The sequence below is a fragment of the Diplotaxodon limnothrissa genome, linkage group LG17, assembly GCF_057381915.1.
Source record: "Diplotaxodon limnothrissa isolate DT_005_m linkage group LG17, D_limnothrissa_male_GT1.1, whole genome shotgun sequence".
Taxonomy (NCBI): Eukaryota; Metazoa; Chordata; class Actinopteri; order Cichliformes; family Cichlidae; genus Diplotaxodon; species Diplotaxodon limnothrissa.
In genome coordinates this window covers 22,019,648-22,035,288 of record NC_140612.1, presented here as the reverse complement: position 1 = coordinate 22,035,288, position 15,641 = coordinate 22,019,648, and the positions used below count along the sequence as shown (strand labels likewise).

Genomic DNA, 15,641 nt, shown 5'->3' with positions numbered 1-15,641 from the left:
GGGGGAGTTGCAGTGACGCGCCCGTGAGCTCCGCCGGCAGCCAGCCGTGCCTGAGTGACCGAGCCCCAGGCCGAGAGGCCGGGGGCAACCCACCTCCGAAGTGGCCCGAGCGAGCCCCAGGCTCCAGGCCCCGATAAGCGGCCGCCAAGGAGTGAGCCGGTGTGTACCTGAACGCCCATCCCCGGACACAAAGAACCACCAACGCACCGATGTCTGAGGGGGTCCGCCACTGGCAGGGGAAGTGGTGGTAGGGGGAGATAGGCCTCCAAACCTTGGAGGGCCTGAGATGTCCCCAGAGAGGTGGCGCCTGACACAGAAATACAGGCACACACATATACAAACATCCATTCCCACCCTCATGCTCTCATATGCACTTACTCCACACAACCAACGTGGAGACAGACATAAAGAGACGCTGTACACACGATCACACTCCCCAAGCGTACTCTAGGTCAATTTGGTTAAAATAATAAACCAACTTTTCTGATTCCTGTTTTCCTGTCGTTTGAGCAGCTGACAGCTCAAAAAATTGTTTTGCATACTCCCGTTCTGAAATAAGTTTTGGCCTCTAGCTTTTTAGCAACAAACATATTTAACATGTAGACTCAATAAAATGAAGTTGGAAGCAAACATAATGTTTATTACTTTTTTTGTCTTTCACATTGCTGGGCGCTTGCTTGCTGAACAGCACAGAGGCACAGAAAGAGCTCTACTACACTCAGCTCTTCAAAAGAAAATCACTTTAGGCTGAAATGTCTGACAAAAGTCAGGTGTTTAAGTTTGTATCGTAGATATTTCCCATAAAAGCACTCCTTTCTTGTTGGACTCTAGTAGAGAAGCTTTGCATGATTCAAAGTCCAAAATAATCCTTGTTTATCTTATGCTGGAGATTCTTTTCCTCAGCTCAGCCATTGTCCAAAGCAAGCTGTTTTAGCTCCTCCTCCTTTAATCCTTCTTGGTTTATTGGTCTTAACATTTTGATCAGTGACAGGTGAAGTGACTATCACTGAGTACCCCTTCATCGAGGCACCTGTTAGTGGGTGGGATATATTTGTAAGGAACTAAACTTAGTCCTCAAAGTTGCTGTTAGAAGCAGGTTTCCCACCATGTGGATGTTACTTTGACACATACCACCAACCTGAGCACTTTTGCAGAGCATTTACACCGTTTCATGGACCGGTACTCCCTGATGGCCTCTTTCAGCAGGAATGGTTTTGACTTTGCCTCCAGACTGCCCAGTTCTCAATCCAGTCGAGCATCTGTGGGATGTGCTGTCAGATTCCACGCCACACCTTCAGGGGTCTTTGGAGAGTCCATGCCTCGATGGGTTAATATTAGGTCGTGGTCATAATGTTATCCCTGATCGGTGTGCATGATTCAGATTTTGTGATAAAATTGAGTAAAAGCCAGATCAGAACTAGAATGTATGTAGTGAAATCAGAAAAAAACGTTGGTCCTTCATACATACATGAAGTTGAAGCAAACTTGGAAGAAAGTTTTCTCAGCATCAGTGGGGACTAGCGTACTGTTTAGTATTTATGGTCGTAGTTCTCCTGGATTTGAGGTCATTGCTAAGATTTGCTAAGCTGAGATGAATGATGTATTTGGCTGAGCCAATCCTTTATCTCACTGTGAATGTAAAACAGCTTTAACAGTTTCAAAGAGATGGTTCGGAAGAAGGAAGCTTGTGTGCAGATCAACAAAGGCCACTTCATCCCGCCTCAAATCAACAAAATATCCAACATTTCGGACATTTGTACCTTTATTTTCTGACCTTTTTGTGCTTCCATCACTCATTTTTCTCACACATTGTCTCTCTGATATTCTCTTTATAACACTTCCTCACACACTCTGCCTCTGGGTTTCCTATTTCACTGACGGTCGAGTGGTTTTTAGGACGCCTCGAGTCAGATGGTGACGCAGGTGGACGTCTGGCTGTTCATTTCACAACTGTTAATCGCTGGTCACACACAAACACACACTCACACCGACGCACTTTCTCAAGGGCGCCAGAGTCGAAGCCCCCACATGTAATCTAGCAGCCAATCAAAACACTATCCTCTCCCCCTGAAGAACGTGGGTGGCATGTAATTTGGAGCTCCATCAGAAGCCAGTGTTCAGTTTATTTCACTGAACAGCAGGCATCAGTCAAACAAATTAGGATACCAGTTACTTTGCAGATTAACTGCTTTATTGTTTTTTCTATAAAGAATCACAAAATCCTCAGAAACGGGGCATCCTCAGAAGGTCAAAGGTCATCTTGATTTTTGATGGCCAATTTAGAAATTCACCAATCTGAATTTTTCCCCCTTTCTCTCTTCTTTGTTCCAGGGAAAAGACGCCCCCGTGGACCCCTGGGAGGACAGTAACTTCCGTCTGTACAAAGTTGTCGACCGCTTTGGCTTCGTCCAGTAAGCTCTTGCACACATACAGCCTATAATCAGGCCTAATAACTACATTAGTAAACTTCAAAGCCCAGTCTACCACGCTGAAGGGAGAAAGAAAGCGAGCAGCAGCTGTCCAGACGGGTGTTGCTGAGAGATGAGTGTGTCTGTGGCTTGAGCCGGGCTGGTCAGAGGCTGTGAGGCTCTTAAACACCACTGTGCTAGAGTGTTTTATATATAGGCTGGCACATGCAGGCAGGAAACAGCTTGGTTGGCCACAATCACAGAGCATCAGTGTGAGGATAGAGTGGTACGATCCAACGAGAGATAGGAGGAGGGTGCTGGAGTAAAGAAACTTCGGGGTTATATGATTGGTTAAAACCGGGACAGGAGTATGCTAAGGTCAAGGTCACTGACTGGGCAGGAGAAAACGAAAATGAAGTGTTTTGAATTGGGCAGACAGTTGGCGCTGGAGAAAACAGCGTGACCTCTGAGTAGTTTTAAGGTTATAGAATCTGTGTGGGCAGAACCACCAGAACAAGACTAGATCTCCCAAGGCTCTTTTTCCAAAAGTTGGGTTACTTCAGTAAAGTATAAATGCTGGTGTCATGTTCAGAGTCAATCTGAAGCACGAACTGTATGTGTAGATGTTATGTAGTCATGGTTTAATAAAAAATAAGCCAACTATCGCATTAAAGCAGGAAGCAAACAGCAGACTGTTTAAGTCTGTGATTTGTCAGCATATAATAATGGTTTGGATTGATATAGCGCTTTTCAAGGCACCCAAAGCACTTTACAATGCCACTATTCATTCACTCTCACATTCACACACTGGTGGAGGCAAGCTACGGTTGTAGCCACAGCTGCCCTGGGGCAGACTGACAGAAGCGAGGCTGCCATATCGCGCCATCGGCCCCTCTGGCCAACACCAGTAGGCAAGTAGGGTAAAGTGTCTTGCCCCAGGACACAACGACCAGGACAGAGAGCCCGGGGATCGAACCGGCGACCTTCCGGTTACAGATACGCTTCCCAACCCCCTGAGCCACGGTCGCCCCATATCCATATATATATCCATACCTTGGCCTGTCAGACTTCTCATCTCACCTCATCGTTTGCTCTGTTCATAACTACTATGAACCGTGTCATGATGAAATGTTACTATGGGCTGTAATGAACTGTTTACACAACCTATGGGTCGTGATTTAGTGGACTGCCTTTCCTATAAACAATACAGCAAATGTGGTGGATTTTTTTAAATGATTTCAAAGGTCAGATAATATTTGATGAAAGAACCAAAATAGTTGGCGACTAGTCCAGACAGCAAGGAAATTGCATCTGGTAAACTAGCTAGAGAAGCATAGCATTAGGTTTAATCTTATGTAGCTTGTCTTTAACAGTGCTAGCTGTAACATTTTCAGCCACTAACTGTTCTGCATTGGTTAGATCTCTAAAAGACGTGGTTAGAATGGAAGCCACCATACAGGGCTATTAGTCTGTACATGTAGAAATGATAAATAGTTGTCCTGGTTAATACTGGGTTAATGCTGGTTTAAAAGTAAAGGTTTTAGTAGATATTGGTTCATGCATTTTTTTCCTTCCCACTGTCGCCAACTGCACGCTCATAGGGGATTGTGTGATTGTTGGGGATTTTTCTGTATTATTGTCGGGTCATTACCTTACAATGTAAACCAAATTGAGGCAACGATGGGCGAGGTGTCATCCTTTCCTCACAAAGTAAAGCAGATATACGGCTGAACTGGAAGCTCCTGCATAATTCGAAACCAGACTCTGAGCAGAAGTGACCAAGGGGTCGAGGCATGGTAAGAGTGGTTTCAACAGGAGCTGAAACCAGATTATTCTCCAGTGACTAACTTCTGATAAACAGACACAAGATTAAGGAATGTCCAATCTGTTATTTCCTGTTTGTGTGACCACTGACATATGTGATGTTCCCTCCTACTGATAACAGTCAGGGAGTGAGATGAACTCTTTAAAAGAAAGTATTTTCTGGAAGGAAAATATATCAACTATGATTCATAACTAAAAACTTGGAGGTTAAGAGGCTTAAGATCTCATTCCTCCAGCTGTTTTCCTTACTAATTTCTTCTGCTTTCCTCTCCTTTCTTTAGTGAGACTGAACTTCCATCCTACGACTCGGTGGAGGAAAAGGTGAGAGGTGTTGCTTCTCGTTGTTTTTAAACAAATCCATCTGTGCAGCTTTGGGGCATTTTTATAATAAAAAAAGAGCTATTTCTCAGCTACGCAAATCAGAAAATTACATTTCATGTTCCTGCTTTCACTTCCCCTGCATTAAAACCCTGAGAATATAATAAGATAGACCGGTTTGGTTTGAGATTGAAGCACGGGACACAGGAAACCCTTTGTTGTAGTTCTTGCTTAGTGTTGCGTGACTGGCCCAGAGGTTAAAAAAAAAAGAAAGATCTGGGTCGATCCTAATAAAAATGGGAAACCTACACATGGGTTAGTAAGGTGCCGGGCCACCTTGGCAATGATCTCAAAGTCTGTTGAATTCGATCTGACGGATGAACATTATTCTCCCAAAAGATATTCCCTCAGTTGGTGTTGGGTGTAGAGAAAGCTGCTTGATCAACCAGAATCTCCCAGTTGGTGTTCATCTGGTTGACATGGGTCCCTGGGCCTTGTTTCACACCCCTGCTCAGAGATTACAAACAGTGTTGTGTAATTCGTGAAATGCTACCTGCAGATACCCAAGAGACAAGAGTCCCAGATTAGCGCAGTGACTCGACGTATTATTTGTATCTTAGTGCAGATGAGCAGTTACCTGTTGGTTCAAAGATGTTTGGATGTGACCCCGGCAGACGGCCGGGCCTTCCTCTCCCGGTTAACAAGTGAGGCAGAATGCAAGCTGCATGGTTCATGCATTCATCTGCTGCGTCAGAGCGAACTGCTGTAAAAGCGCTTGAGCAGAACGATGCGTAAATGCGTTCTGCACAGGCGTGTGGACGCAAGCCTGCAAGACCTACAGCTGCCCGTCAGCATCATTCATTTAACCAGAGTTAACCATTTAACCATAGTTTCAAATCCCAAGATCGTGATCAGTGGTTTCATACAGCTCCTAAACACACATTGTTTGTATTGCCATTAGACTAGACTCAATTTTTCTGCCTTTTAGATATTAGATTTTTTCCTAACATTTAAATGAGGAGTAAATTAATTTCCAGGAATATGCCGAATTTAGAAACGTACAGTCTGCGTTAGGAGGGGAATTTGGAGGGAACTTTTTGGTTTGACTGCCAGTAGACTCTGGTTTACATCCCACTGGAGAAGATTTGGTTTGGCATGAAGTACAACAAAATGACGAGTTTGGAGAGATAAAAACTGTGTTGGTAATGCCATTGGGCACCTTTTCTTCTAACAATGCCAGCAGCTTTGGTAGAACTTTATTAATTAAAAACCTGGAAATGTTAATAGGCTGAGATGAGAGGATCCATGGCAAGAAAAAATCAGAGCCCCTCACTACAGGGGCCACATGCTCAGCTTTTTACTTTAGCATGTCACCTGTCTGCAGGTTCAAGGGGAAGGAAACTCCATCCATAATTTTACCAACAATTAAAACAAAGCCAGCTTCCAAACAGATTCCTCAGTCTCTGAAAAATTCCCACTCAGCACACCACTAAACCAGAGCAATAATCTTCATCCTTCGTCCTCAGTGTTGTTCAAGAAAACAAAGGAGTGTACCAGCCTTGGGTTTTTTATTCTTTAAAATCAGTTCCTCTGCTCACACCAGACGCAGTTAACATGTAGTCCCTGTCAGCTGTTTCAGTATATCGTATATACTGTATATTTGTTCCTTTAGTGTTTGCCTAAAAATAGAAGTCACGTCCAACACTTCAGAGTATCCTCATGTTCTTTGTTACATAAGGATACTCTGAGGTGTTGGACGTACAGTCAAATAGAACGCAGTTTTCTATGCAACTACAGGGAAAATTTTAGTTTTTAATTTCAAAATGCCATACTGAAGAAAAACAAATTTATCAAAATGAAATGAATAAAACACTTAAACAAGTGACTTATTTGGTATAGTAAAAGCCCAATTTCTAATCCCAAAGCTGTGAGAACAAAACTTACTGAAATTCTGATTTTAAATGATAAATATGCTTTGTTTTGATGTAAAAACTGGTTCTTTCACGAATGCTTGTGTTCATGAAATGTGCAAAAGTCGAACAAGACAAACCAGCATCTGCAGAAGGCTTTAATTAGAGCATCTGAACAGCTCCAAACGCCTTTGAACATACAAAATAATGACCTGCATGTTGTTCTCTTCTCACTGTGGTTCCCAGTGGACCCGAGTGCAGCTGCAGGGGAAACTTATTAATGTTTTCATTCTTGTTTCTGCAGCAAAAACACACGGAGGTGGAGAGGACCACCAAATGGCTGAAGATGCTGAAGAACTGGGATAAATACAAGAACAGTGAGAAGGTGATTCTCCTTTTGACAGCACTGATTTCATTATGAGCAGGAGCGTGTGGCACCCTGCTGTCCACAGCTGTCCTGAACACAGATGCAAAGACCATAAATTGGCCTTAATTGATGCAGTTCTAGCCTGACACGTGTAGAACATGAGCACAATGTGGCTTCTGAGATTGTTACTTTGCTATTAATAGCTGCTTTAATAGTAGTGCGTGTCCGCGGGGGCCATCGATTCGCCAGCCGCTAGACGGTGTCGCAAGAGATGATTGGCAGGCACTCGCCCTCTGCTACAGCTGCACAAACACTGAGCTGCAGTCGATGGGCTGAAGGCTTCTATTGAAGCATCTGAGGCTGGATTTAAAACCTGCAAAGTTAAATCAGTCATACGTGACATGATCAAAAAGTTCTGGCATTTAAAAAAATATGAATGAGTAAATAAATAAAATGAAATCCTGATTTAAATTGTCTGTTGGTTAAACTCATCTTCTTCTGCACATCAAAACTAGGGACGCGTACGGCTCGTCTAGTAGACGATCAGTCATCACTATTGTTCGTCTGACCATTTTACATTTTAATGGATCCCCAAATGTTCTTGAGAAGAATAAAACACTTAATGTGAGGGACTGCACAGTTAAGCAGCATTTAAACAGGGCGGGAGTATGTAATAGGGTCTGTTTGTTTGTCTGTCTGTTTGTTGGCAGTCTAGTCAGTTTTCAAGATATCTTGTTCAAATTTGTGTCATGGTAGCAAGAACAGCTCAGGCTGATTTAATTATGGTGAAAATCGGGTCGACATCAAGTTCAAAGTCAGACCAGATGTGGAAAAACTAGAAATCTCAAGTTTTTACAGCCTGTAGAAGCCAGAGTTTTCAGCCAGATCTGCTCCAATGATATGATTAAAGATTGTAAAATACAGCATTTTAGTATGTAATTCTTCAAGGTCATAGGTCAAAGGTCAGATAATCACCATGTTGTTATAAATGCAGGCTGATTTCACCGTATTGTTAATAAAGCCCTTTGGGGCGAGTTGTGCTCTTATTCGCTAGTTCAGACGGCTTCCAGTGCAGCTGTTTTTAGACCCTTCCAAAGACGTCTCCTTCTAAACTCTTACTTTGCGATTTCGTCTTCGACTTGTCCAAAGGGCAAGCATCAGCTTTGGTTTCAAACTGACCTGAACTTCATTGTTGGCTGTGACCGAGTAGTTTCAGGGGTTTACAGTTGAAGAGTCCAAACTTCTCTGAGTAGATGAGGAGCATTCACAGGTTTGTGCACTGGGAATTTGTCTTTGTGTTGCACTACAGACGTCTGAAGCCAAGGAGAGTGGCTGCGTCCATGTGTTAGACTGTTTAGGGTCTGGACTTTCCCAGAAAGATCTTGAGCCCCGTTCTGATAAAAGTCAGGTTTGTTCTTTTAATATTTCTAAGAGAACTTTTTGGCCAACATATGGTGAGAGGAATTCAGTAAAACCTCCTTCTGAAAATCTGCGTTCTTTTTAGATAATTTATGGTCGGTGTAAAAGGTTTTTGTGAGTTTTCTGATCAGAATGAAAAAATTGCTTTATTTAACATAAACATTCACCATTGTAACTGTATATTTGTAGAAAATAAAAGTAAACATACTATGTCCTCTTTAATACAGCAAGGTCCAGAGTTTTCCACATTAGAAACCAACAGGCTGCTTTACTGCACTCGGTCATTTCATCTTTAAATATAAAAACAGTCTTCTGTGCAGCTTCAAAATGACCACGAATGATAAAGTAACACACATCAAATCCACCCTTAAATATCTGAGCCGCATTCCAGCATTTATCTTCCCGAGCTAATGTAAGTCCACTTCTGCCCTCTGCTGCAGTCCGGCTGATACAGAGGAGCTGAATGTCTCTGGAGGACAGCTGGAGGGGGGCAGGTATCAGCTATGGCTGTCTTCATTGGTGCCTTCTAAGGTCCAGGTTGTTTTGTGGTGTTCCCCGCAGTGCTTCATTTGTATGCATGAATTCAGCAGGGATTACTGAGGTGTGTTGGTCCTTTGAAATGCACTCACTGCTGGCACTAAGAGCGCTCTTAGGCTCCTTTTTTTTACTCTCCTTCTGCTTCTTTTTTGGTTTTGCCTCCCTTTTATTTCAAAGCCATTTTCAAGTCGAGTTACAGCCAAGGACGCAGAGAGAACATTTAGCTCGATCCATCACATCACTCAACATCGCCTCCTCCGCTTCCCTCTTCCACCCTTTCTTTCTTCATCTCAGCTTCAGGGATATTTCTTTTGCCTTTGTCAGTCAGCAGCGTGCCGTCAGCTCGGCGAGGAAACGGGTCACGCTCAATATACCTCTTATTTTATTTCCATACTTGCCAACTGCTGTGAGAACATTTAGCCCGCAGTTTGAAAGTATGAGAGCAGATGTAAGACAGTCATAAGCTCCCCTTGAGCCACCCCCACCAGCCACACAAGACCAATCCTCCTTACGGTTATCGTGTTTAGCATTATAGTAATTATACCGCAGCAAATGTTCTGAAATCTTGGCTTCTAAGACTATAGCTGTGCCCCAGTCCAGTACTTCACAGTAACTGCTTGGTCACCACAGGAAGTGGTGTTCTTCAGAAAAGCTGTGGTGGAAGTGGAATCTTGAGGATGTTTGTGGTTGTGTTTGGGAATATGATGAGGAATTGTAAAACAGCTAATATGATGGCTTCGTTCGGCAGCTGGGAGACTTTATTAATATCCAACAGCAGTCACTCAGGTGTGGGTCCACACAAAGAGGCTCCATCAAGGAGCCGGTGTTAAATGTGAAGCCAATTACTGTAATTCCCGGACTACAGAGCGCACCTGATTAAAAGCCGCATGCTCTAATTTTAGAAAGAAAATCAATTTTGCACTTTGTACAAAATCCGCCGCACCGGATTTTAAGCCGTATGCGTTTCACTCATAATATGAGATATTTACACAGAAATACTACACGTGAGGATTTTTAACATTTAATTTAATCTGTAAGGTAACATAAACAAGGTAACATAAACGATATGGTAACATACAAAAATACATACTGCAAATGCTTTTTTTCCTGGAACAGCGCCTGTAACACGGCTACCTTTAAGTATACGTACGTATCGGTAACACACATACGTTGCTTGTGGTTTTTTACGGAACAGTGCACAAACAACATTACAGCGTCTCTTAACAGCCGGTAAAAATATATACCGTATATATACTACATAACAATTTTATTGGTCTACTGTTACCAGGCAAAATGTTTTTGGCTGCATGAAAAAAAATATGCATTAGCATTAGCCGCACATCAGTATATATTTCAAACTGCCAACAGGATTTTTAGGTATAAAATTTCTTTGCACACACTGGTGCTGGCAGGCCCATTTTGATTGCACTTTAAAATAATAATAATAATGTATACTTTATTGATCCCCGTGGGGAAATTACTTGTTTTTCTCTGCATTTGACCCATTCACTCAGAGAAGCAGTGGGCAGCCACTAAGCAGGCGCCCGTGGAGCAGTGTGTAGGGACGGCACCTTGCTCAGGGGTACCTTAGGGTAGCCGTTGAGTGGATTCGAACCCCCGACCTTCTGATCACGGGGCGACCACTCTACCTACTGAACTATCCCTTCCCTTAAAATGGAGCCCGCCTCATATTACAACTTTTAAAGCAGTATTAAAAGTTAAAATGTTTGGCAAATGTGTTGTAAAAATCATTCTCAGTTTCCATCATTGCCAACAAGTCTTGAAAAGCTCACTGCTGTCCAGGCTGCTGTAGTGCAGTACATAGCACAAGCAATGCATTCTCACACACATACTTTAACTCGGTTAGAGTTACAGTATGCCTCTTCACAACATTTACCCTGTACATTTTGAAGTTACTCTTGAGTGCACTTAAAAGTGTTCTTTTGTGTGCTGAGACCATATAGTTATCATTTTCCTACCGCTCATCTTGACTTGGATTGTGGAGGCAGCCCAGACTTCCTTCACGTCAGCCACCTCTTGCTCATCTGGGATGGCAAGAAGTTTTTCCCAAACAGGCGAGAGATAATCTTTTCAGCGAGTCCTGACTCTGCCCCAGGCCTCCTCCTGGTATGACATGCCCGAAATGCCTCTCCAACGAAATGCCGCGTCCAGGAGGCATCCTGTTCAGATGCCTGAGCCACCTAAACTGAATCCTTTTAATGTGGAGGGGAAGCAGCTCTACTCCAAGTCCCTCACAAATAACCGAGCTGCTCACCCTCTAGCTAAGGAAGAGCCCAACCATTCCTTCAATCTCAGTCTTTCAGTCACTACTCAGAGCTCGGGACCACAGGTGCGGGTGCAAACGTAGCCTGACCAGTAAATCGACAGCTTCACTGTTATGCTCAGCTCTCCACCACAACAGATCCCACACCATCCCAATCCAACTGCTGATCTCATACAAACTCTGTCACTCTGTGATGAGACCTGTTTTACTGTTATCATAACCAGCTGGGTTAAGGCGTCCGTGTCAAACGACACATTTTTAACAACTTGGAGAAGAAACGCCAGTTTTTGATACAGGCCGTCACTGCTGCAGGCTGTACTCTGCAGCAATGACCTCTTTAGCTTCAGAGGGAAAAACACTGCCAGCACAGATCCATAAATTGAAGCCACAATAATGTGCAGCTCATTATTTGTAGTTGTAGCAAAAAGAAAAATAGAATTTTGTTCTTAATTTATCTCAACTTCAGCATGTTTTTAACTCTGCTGGAAGAACTTGTTTAGTGTAAGGAGGCTCAAGTCCAGCTTTAAATTAACCAAAACTAAATAAGTCATAACTAAATGTAATGCAGGTAAAAGTGTGCAGATTCAGAGTCTGGTTACAATGTGAGAGATTTGTCATTTTTAAGACTTTAAAGGGAGGATTTTAAGACATTTTAATACCAATTAAGGTCTTATTTTTAAGCACCCCCAATGTTTTCCTTCCATATTTTAAATCCATGCACACAGCGAGTTCTGTCTGTGCAGAAGATGAGCGCAAACCAAAGCGTGAACAGCACACTTTCAATGTAAATGTTGACACACATGTAGGCACACAGACACACTCGTGCTCGGAGGATGATTAGTGTAACAGATGCGCTCATTGACTCGCTCATCAGAACCTAATTACAAGGCTGTTGCACTAGAAACAAGCGAGTCCCAAGTGTGGTGGGTAGGAGGCTGATGGAGTGGAGGCTTTGGACACTTCACACACACCCAACTAAATGTCATTAATTCTCAGATCTTACACACACACACCACTCAGACCTTTAAATGTGAAAACACACCAGCTGCACACACACAGACACACACACATCAGTGCATCACACTCATGTGACGCGAGGTTACAGATGGGGTCTGATTTATGGCTCCTGATTTACTCTCAGCTCGTACATGTAAATCCAGCCCGACTCCCTCTGCGTCTGTGTTTCTTGTAAAGCAACAAAAACAGGTTCAGATTCAGAAATAAAATGTAAATAAACACTTTTGCTGCAATATTTTGTACTCTGCAGAATGCTTTGCTTTAATTATTTGAGATCTGTGTAGACTAAAACAAGTTAAATGTTTTAGCCCTCACTAGAAGTTTAACTATTGATGTTTTTGTTCCAATCAGCTTCCAGCACAGCTTTTATTTTCGGAAGAGCCGCCCTCAGGAGAGGGACGGGGTCCAGGGTTCCTTCCCTCAGCATCAACATCTAAGTCAGCATCTGACCAATCACAAATATGGATTTGTCACATTAAGATAAAACTACAATATTAGAAAAATATGAAGAGGTTAAACACACAACCTCACTGCAACATGGCGGATAGACACAAGTCATCAGTGTGGGCGTGCGAGAGGAAACACGCTTCAAAGTTGCGTCTCTGGGGATTGGCTCGTTTTGGGAAGCACCGAACACTGAGGTGCTGCGATTAGTCTTCGGATGTTTTTAGTGCTGCCTCCTAACACTCTACCATCCTTTCCGTTTGCCTCCGCTGTCAGTCACCTGTGCACACGCACACGGCTGGCTGGGTTTTAATAGGTGGAGACGGAGAATTCACTGCTGCGATTAGCTTTGCTGTTCCAGCAGTTTGCCTTTTAAGACTTAATCTCCCTCAGCCGGAGTCTGACTGATTTCCCATCTCTTTGTCGACACTGGATTACTCTGGACTGTTCTGCATGCATAGCAGTCTATTCTATCTAGACTTCTCACTGCCCGCAGTCTCCGTGTGCATCCAGCCAGATGGTCGTGGTTCACCTTCCAAAGCCCTTTGCTTTCTCTCAGGGAGGGTGCAGCGTACATTCAGGCACGCACTGTTTGTGTTTGTCTGACAGCTTTGACAAGATGAGGGAAGGTTTCTGTATTCTGTGTAATTTTTGGCAGCTGCCAGATGCCCCAGTTACATGTCAGTGGACTGCAGCTACGGCCATGCAACTTGGTGTTTCCTGTCCGTGTGTTTGTTTAAATCACTAGTTTATGCAGTGCAACTTCCTGTTTAAGTTATAATGCGGAACATATCCTTGTTTGGTGTATTTGGATTATTAAAAATGTTCCCAATGACATTCAAAGTCAGAGAAATGTGGAATTTTACTCAGTTTGGTCGTGTATTTCATTTGGTGGAGTGTCAGTGGTTTAATGACCTCTTTTACTCATCCCAGCCACAGGCTAGCACATGTACCGGGTCCAGGCGTCTCCCGTTTTGAACGAGGCTCTCGTCTTTTTAATAGCGCCCAAAAAGAGTTTAGCCCTCATCTTCTTCCTCTGAAGCTTTTAATTAAGCAGACTTTTAAAACTTAATCCAGTCACACACAGCAAAGTATTAATTGTGGATGGATCATTTCAGACGTTCTTCTTGGCTGACGTTTTGTGTGTGTGTGTGTGTTTACAGTCCAGCTATTCGTCTGTAGCCAGCTGTGAGATAGAGGACAATTAAAAATGAGCCAGCTTAGCTAAGAGCACGGACGTTAAAAGGCTTTTTTTACTAAAGCTAAAAACAAGAAATACATCAATAAAAACAAACTAGGTATTAAACAAACTAGACCTTTAAAAACGAGGATTAAAACAACATTGTCAACATAAAAGTACAAAGAAAATGTGTTGCCATAGTTACATTTTTGCAGTATAGTTGAATAAACTAAAAATAACTTAAGATGAAAGTAAAGAAAAAAGCTAATTAGATCCTTCAAATCACCATAATTTAATGGAAGTGAATTTCCTCTGTATGTACTCTGTTGATGTTTTAGAAAATGCTGATATGAACTAACATTGAAACCAGCTACAGGCTGAGTCAGGACCATAAAAAGATTTTAACTGGATAAAAAAAAAAACACAACACAAAAAGTCAAAAATACAAACGTTACATTATTAGTTTTAACAGTGAAGAAACTACTCGTCCCATGATGCATTGCAAAGACTTTGCACAATCATTGAGCTGAATCCTTTTTGCTGTCAGTGTTGGATAATAGTTTATTTGACAGGTTTTTGTGGGGTGTGTGTCAGTATGCTACAGCACTTTGTTCCTGGCTGTGATTGTCACTCTCAAGGTTTCTAAAGCTTTGTGCTTAAAGGTTTCCATGGTAACCACAATCTCCACCAATCAGGGGCGCTGTTTCAGTTTTAGGATTGTGGGTAGAGCAGTTCTTGTAATTGTTTTTTGTTGTTGTTATAACAAGTTTGACATCAAACTGATTTGTGGTTCATACCAGTTACATATAATCGAGCTCACAGTAAGTCTGCTGTGGATTTTACAGTATTATGCCTCCTAATCAGAACATGAGTGCTGTCATTATAGCCTGAACCTCACTGCTGAGATCTATGAGAGTGACTTCTGGACTAAGTGAAGGCAGAGGAGATGAAAACTGAGTTTCAATAATCCAGAAATTAGAGTGAATGTGAGAGGCTCCCAGAACAAGACTTCACACTTTATTAGACTAATATTTTTAACCAGAGATCTGCAGCTGAAGTGCTTCACAAGAGATTGAGGCCATGATCCTAAGAGCACGGTGACACCTGTTAAAGTCACAGATGAGGCTTTGTGAGCTTATCGCCTTATGCTGAATATGCAGAGGAAAAGAAAGAACCACCACATTCATCCTGTCTTCACATTTAATGTTTTGTTGGACTAAACCTTGCACGGCCCTTCTGATGGCCTAAATGTGGAGTGATTGTCTGAGGTTAAAGTTCCTTTTTGAAGGTTGCTAACGATGACCTCCTGCTATTTGTTTCCTTCCAGCTGCTCAGGAGGATCTACAAGGGAATCCCCCTGCAGCTCCGAGGGGAGGTGTGGTGTCTGCTGCTCGATATACCCAAAATAAAGGAGGAGAAGAAGGACTTCTATGAGGTATCACTCTAGGAACTCTCAGCTAAACACTGTCTCTCAGGCTCAAGTTTATAAAATGTCTGCAGCGTTCATCAAAACGTGAGCCTCATAAAGATTCATAAGCGAGCTGACGAACACCTCGGCTTTATTTGATTTCACTGAGCTTCAGAGTTATTGTGGCCAAGCAGCAGCTTTGGAAGTTTAATCGTGTTTGTGCAAAGCTGCACGACCTGCTCCGGCACACGGTAAAGATCTTTTTGGGGTTTTTTCACCACTGCTGCATAAAGTTTGGATCGCATTAGAAAGTTTAGCTAGCAAGATCAATATATCACTGCCTTCATTGGCTGGGAAGTGGTCTAATTATGAGTTAGGCCACATGCACTAAATGATGTGGAAAATATAAAGTGAAAAAGAGAAGATTTCTCCCCTGTGAGCAGGGCAGCTCTGTCCACAATAATCCATCAGATTTCAGGAGGTGTAATTTAGTCGTGTTTGGTTTGTTTTTTTTAAACATTTATT

General features: G+C 42.7%; 1 protein-coding gene across 1 annotated transcript in view; it reads left to right on the top strand.

The window, feature by feature from the left end:
• usp6nl (USP6 N-terminal like) overlaps positions 1 to 15,641 on the top strand; it is a 61,593-nt gene that overhangs the window by 32,900 nt on the left and 13,052 nt on the right. Inside the window, exons 3-6 of the mRNA XM_085375905.1 lie at positions 2,332 to 2,411; positions 4,514 to 4,553; positions 6,765 to 6,845; positions 15,036 to 15,143. Coding sequence (XP_085232031.1) covers positions 2,332 to 2,411; positions 4,514 to 4,553; positions 6,765 to 6,845; positions 15,036 to 15,143 — 309 coding nt within the window. The remainder of the gene's footprint in view (positions 1 to 2,331; positions 2,412 to 4,513; positions 4,554 to 6,764; positions 6,846 to 15,035; positions 15,144 to 15,641) is intronic.